The following is a 6,673-nucleotide window of genomic DNA, read 5'->3' on the forward strand; positions in this document are numbered from 1 at the left end:
CAGTCGATTCACATTGGAAGCCATTTTTGTTTCCGTATATGTCAGAACATTTGCATATTCAGCATTTTGCATTGACCGCTACATTGACCAATCACATACTTCATCTTGACCAGAACGCCACCTGTCGCGTCATATCCGGGGCCAAAACCAAATTAGACGGCTATGCCGAAAAAGATAAACGGCATAGTTTTAATGCTGGTGGTTATAATATAAAACTGCTGGTGAAATAAATGAACGAACTAATGTGTTTCAGCAAAGAAAACAAAATTATATCAGTTTGAATCGTTTTTGGTGATAATAAGACTGCATTTGAATCAGGAATATAATTTTTATTAATGTGTCATTTGAAAAGATACATCCACTTATTCAGCTTGCATTCAATCTTAACTTTGTTTCGTTTTTAACTGCATATCTGTATTTTGCATTGACCGCTACCTTGACCAATCACATACTTCATCTTGACCAGTAACGCCACCTGTCGCGTCATATCCGGGCCAAAAGAAAATTATACGGCTATGCCGAAAAATGTAATTAAAATATAAAATTGGAACTTAAGGGACTTTCGCAAGTCTACTCACAAATCGGTAAACACACCGTTTATCACAAAGTTTTAAAAAAACTAGGACAGAATATCCGGTATAGCTTGACGGATTTCAGGCCACGGATTTCTTGTATGTCAGGAAGTGATATCTAGCGATTTAAGGAAATATACCAACATCTTAATTATAAAACTGTACGACATTCCATGGTAAGGCACAATAGATTAGATATACTATACTTACTATATATCTACCAAAATATATGTATACCATATATATGAATGCCTATGAAAACTTTGTATGCACATTCTGTTGTGGTTTGAACAGTTCACATTTCACCGACCGACTCTACGTCTGACCTATATTCAGTCGCTAGTCAAACTTCATTCGTCCTCGACTCCTCTGGTATAGCGTGTATGTACAGCTGAACATTTCTCTTTTTCTGCTTCCATGACTTGATGAGGTGTGACCATCTTGTTAAGTTAGTTTAATGAGGTCAAATCAGATAGGAAACACTAAGCAGATGCCATTTCCTAAACAAAGGTTTGTAAAGGGTTACCATGGCATCATGTTGATATCACATTGCTATGTATAGCTACTGCATATAGGTTAATACTACCGGAAATAATACATTTCTTGTCCTATGGTCTTGAAGGTTAGGTCGAGATTCTGTTTTTCAGATCATGCTTGGTTTGAGTTTGACAGAAGTCGTCGTCGCCATCGTGGTCAGTTACGGACTATGGTTTGTTGTGCCAGTACTGTGGAGGTACTACAAGTTCTGTCAGCTGGTCAAACCATTTAAGTCAAAAAGAGAATCACATTGGCTGCTTGGGCACCTTTCACACGTGAGTAATTCACGATGAATCCAGAATTATTCGTTTGTTAATTGTGTCGACCTGGTACGATGTATTGGATGGACTTAGCTCCCCATGAATTTAACCAAATGCCCGCGATCCATCCCATATCCCTAGACCTAACCTGTCCACCTACCCATCTCGATCTGTTCAAACAATAGAACTTTAATAGGCAAATCCATAATTCATTGTACTTAGCATAATATTAAATAATTTTGGCAGAGGTACCAGAGCTAAATTGCCTATCTAAATCAATTTGGTTTAACGAAGAATAAGTGTGCATGGTGAAATTTCTATTGTCAAGACACTCAAAACTCAACCAAAATTGACTCATCTATTGAAACCTACTTGTATACGCGAATTGGAATACTTTGTATGTTACATGGATATTAATAAACTTACTTTGTAAGGCTATCATAAAAATATAAAGATCCATTCTAGAATTTTTTTTTTTTTTTTTTTTTTTAACTTACGATGGTTTTATTGGAAGCAATGAAGTTGATACACGTGTATTGATGAAACTGCCTATTTGTTATAGTACACATAACAAGATAAATTTCCAGTCTTCTATCAAAAATGGTTTGATAAAGAGTAGATGCTTAGCAGATTTGGTTTGAAAACTCTCTCTACTCGCACGAGTCTTTTTGCAGAACATATTGTTTTCTCCACTTTTCACGGCTTGGCAAGTGCGGTAAGATGTTTGTTTCAAGGGTAAAAACAAGAAAGGCTCTAGAGACCTGTATCATATATCTTTATTTTCTTGGATTAAGTTTCATACAAAACACACGTGAAAAATGGAACTCGGTGAAGTTGAACTTAACAACCTTCAATCAATCATTTTCAAAGCAACAAATGATGTATCTTTGAGATGGTTGCAATACAGAGTCAACAGAATTCTAGCAACCAACAGCTTTCTTACCAAAACAATAAACTGAATAATTTCTTATGATCTATTTGTGAACAAGAAGAAACTCTTTTTGAACTAGTTGAGAGACTAAGGATATCACTTTTTAATCGTTACAAAACTACGGTGAGTTACCAGTATAATGTACATAACATCATTTTAACAATGTTTTAACAATAAAATACTATGCAAGTATCAAAGGTAAACAAATGGTTTTCCTCTTACTTTTTTTCTTCAAAATATGGTTGAATAGACACTACTAGGTATTACTTGCCGATTTGACGAGATTGGGTTTTGTTTACGTTTACGCTGTTTACAACATAACAGAATATTTAATTCAGTATGCTTTCATTTTCATTTTTCATAATAACATTAGCCTCATCACAGTGTGTAGTAACATCGGGGACCGCGTTACCTCGGGTTGTACTCTCCGCCGTCACAGTGTGTAGTAATGTCGGGGACCGCGTTACCACGGGTAGTACTCTCCGCCGTCACAGTGTGTAGTAACATCGGGGACCGCGTTACCTCGGGTTGTAATCTCCGCCGTCAGAATTCTTCTTCTACACGTGTTCTATTTACATAAATCCAATGTTGTTACGGTCTCCTAAATTATCCAAAAATCTCACACAGTATAAGTGCTGTAGATGGAACTACATTTTATTTGTGTTGTTATGACTAAAACCTTGCCAAGAACTGTCTAACACTTTCCCGCGGCTGTTCTCCGACGTCCTCACAGTTAAAACATGAACAAATGCACTTTTAAAATTATTGAGTGCTTTAACAGACAAAAATAATAAATAAAAAAAATCATAATATAGATATAAGGAATCGATTATATTTTTTCAACAATCATGAGGTTATAACAACACCGGCTTTCTGGACATTCCTTAAGTGGCAAAAATTATCAACTATGTACATGTATAGCTTTTAATTATTAATCCTTGTCGATAGCATAATCCAAGACCTTTGTATTTAATAGACTAGACCATAACTTGTTGAACTATAATGTACAAATTTTCTCTTTCATGCAGATAACGTTCCCTACCCACTATGCCATTATGTGTGGAAATCTTTGTCGCTTAAATTGGAATATTGAGTTTTAAATGAAAGATGTAGATGTATTCATACAGGTGGACTCAAATTTGAACTCAGTCAATGTACTTTGTTTACTGTCTTTGTGTTTCAGCTGAGCTTTACCGAATCCCTTGTTACAACAGTGGCAAAGTTAATGAAAAATAACCCCAAAAAGATGATGGTTGAATGGATTAGTGTTATACCGCAATTGCAGGCCATACATCCTGATACCGCTGCAGTCATTCTCAAGACAAATGAGCCAAAACCGAAAGGCCCAGGCGAACCGTACAGCCTCTTTACTCCATTTCTCGGTGAGATTACACGCAGGTGGATGATACCTTGTCACTATTTGACACACAGTATTTGTTGTCGTCATTTCTGCAATATTTGCGACGAGATGTCATATAAAATTGAATATATCAAATGAGTTATGAATTACAAATAAATGAAGGGAGCCGAAGGGAAAAAAGGTTTAATAAATTAGATACAATGTGAACAGGGTTGTAGGAATTTGTGGTTTTAGATTGAATATTAACATTCTTAAGACCAAATGAACCAATATTTATGATGTCTTAAATGTGCATGATATAAGATGGAAGTAAGAGATTTGATATGTTTAAGTTCTTACTATTTTATGACCTTTACACTGAACTTTGTTAAATACTGTTTCATAAATTGGAGTATATTGTCAATAACCAGATTTATGTGGACTAAAATCGAGATGTCATATCAAGTGATGAAATATTCAAATCGTAATATTAGATTCGGTTACACGTAGGCAAAGTATATAAGTACTTTACGAAAGTTTTCTGTCAAATATATTTAAAACTTTTCAAAAATCTTACCAAGGTGATGGCTTAGTGACCAGTAATGGATCAAAATGGGAACGGAACCGGAAGCTGATCACGCCAGCTTTTCATTTTGATGTTTTGCGCCCCTATATAAACATATTCAATGAAGCAGCGGACATTTTGTTGGTAAGTAAATCAAGCAAATCGACTCTTTATCTCACGAAGAGTTCCGATGTACCAATTGATTACAGTTAAAAAGAAATGAACGGTTTCGTTAGTTACCTACTAATTATAGCAATAACAGACTCTCAAGTCCTCGTAATTTGATGCCTGTAATTACACAGACTATACCGATACATGTATCGACACATGTTTCTGTCATTTGCAGATAAAAAAGCAGATACAGTCATTCTCTGCATTGTCGCTATAAAACCTTACCAAACAAAAGTGATCAGATGCCAAATTGATATGTTTGTGTCAAAGTGTTTTGTTTTCACAATATCGGTTGGGTTGTAAGGATGCCACTAAATTCATATGCAAATCTTACAATTTTGGACTTGTGTCGAAATATTAGAATTTAATACAAAACGTTGCATAACAAATACATGTTTATTATTTTCAAAGTAATAATTATATATATATAAAAAACAACTGCGAACTACTTCTTGTGTTATTATTATTATTTTTATTATTTCCGGACACCGTAAAGCGGTCTTCATGTGTTAGCCAATCAAAACGCCACGTGATTAAAAAGTAGTCCCAGTGAAAGGTCACTGTGTCAACCAATCAACATGCATTCAGAGTGTATTCCACGAGTGGTATAACTGAATGTTATTCAACAGGCTTAATGATTATTCCATGCCTAGAGAGTTTGATAGCACGCACCTATTGTGGTAGAAACAGTATTTATTGATTCAAAAGGATAATAAAACAGTACATAAACAGAATATTATAAAGAATTCGAAAAGACGTACTTACGTACTTATAATAATCCGCATTCTCTTTGAAACTTGCATGACAAACAGAAAATATGTCACAGTGAGCCACATACATACATCTTATTCAATTTGTCGGCAATTCTGTAAAAATAACAGTACAATAACTTTCCAGTCAAGGAAGTTTAATGCTGTAATATTAAACCTGTATTTCCTTTTTTTTCATTTGGTTTCATTAAATCAATAAACTTTTTTTTTCTGTTACAGGACAAATTCGCTACGCAAATGTCGGAGAGTGCTAACAGTGTTGACGTTATGGATTCCTTAAACCTGGCTACCTTGGATATTATATTGCGTTGCTCTCTGTCTTATGATGGAGATATCCAGAAACGGTAATGATCCTCCAATTAGAAATTCTTGCGAATTCCCTGTGTATTAATATTTGGACAAATTGACATTAGTTCTCCTTTTCATAGTGTTAACATTTCCTTATTACTTTCTTACAGCGATAATCATCCTTATGTTGAAGCCGTTCACGAGATTTCCAGACTTACTATGGAACGTATCAGGTAGGAGGGACTACTAACCGTTACACCTCACTATGGTTATCGCAACCTATGGTGTAGCCGTATCTTTACACTATATATATCATATAAATGAACATGACATTTTATTACATACCGTTATCAAATCAATAAGGCAATGTAAATTTATACATGCATTACCCTTGCTATATGAAGATATGGATTTTTGTTCACCAGAGGCGAGACATATTCGCCAGTGATGAAGTCGGACGGTAACGTGAAATGTCAAGGGTGATCATGTCCATTTCTCCCCAGAGCAAGGACAATGCAATGTTTACCATGACGAAACAATAACACAAAATCATTTTGACTAAAATCTCACAGAGCAGTGTCAAATATATATGGTGCAAAATGTTAAAATTTAATATTCTCTCGACCACCTTCCTCCGAGAAGTCTTCAAATCATTTCATAGCTGACCTTGTTGCTTCCTTGGTGTACAGAGCGTCCTTTAATGAAAGCATGCTATCTATTTCTTCCTCATTTCGAATTTGAAGAATTTTCTATTCATTCTAAGAAAGCAGAAAAGAATCTAAGCGACAAATAAGTGTGGGAATAAGCAGTTAAGTTGTTGATGTATCCTTATGTCAGGAAGACGGCGCTATTTTGAATGGGCTACTCAATGCACTTAATCCCCCCCCCACCCCCGTTTTTCCCTAGTATGTTTTGCTCGTAAACCTGTTATCAAATTATTGTTCATCAACAAGTGCAATGTATATTGCAGAAGTACAATAAAATGACCACTTTTTTACCTTCATTTGTTTATTGACAACTGGTCGCATTTGTTTATTGACAACTGGTCGCACTTAGAACTCTAGGGAAAAGACTAATAACTAATCAACACTCATTGTCTGCGCCAGGAAGAAATCGATTGCGATGTCATATTATGGACATATAGCTATGACGTTAATTCATAAATAGACCATTTACATGTCTTGTGTAAGGAATGAGCCCATTTTTCAGAACTTGGGGAAACACCAACCGACACCGAAAA

At 35.3% G+C, this 6,673-nt stretch overlaps 1 protein-coding gene across 1 annotated transcript; it reads left to right on the forward strand.

The window, feature by feature from the left end:
* Positions 1-626: 626 nt before the first annotated feature.
* On the forward strand, positions 627-5,666 carry LOC117331624 (cytochrome P450 4F22-like; the record flags this gene model as incomplete). The annotated part of the gene is given in 6 exon segments (XM_033890453.1): positions 627-748; positions 1,220-1,384; positions 3,484-3,682; positions 4,221-4,348; positions 5,365-5,489; positions 5,604-5,666. Coding segments are annotated over 6 exon segments (683 nt in total), but the record flags the coding sequence as incomplete, so codon positions are not given.
* Positions 5,667-6,673: the final 1,007 nt, after the last annotated feature.

Source organism: Pecten maximus, chromosome 7, assembly GCF_902652985.1.
Source record: "Pecten maximus chromosome 7, xPecMax1.1, whole genome shotgun sequence".
In the NCBI taxonomy this organism is placed as follows: Eukaryota; Metazoa; Mollusca; class Bivalvia; order Pectinida; family Pectinidae; genus Pecten; species Pecten maximus.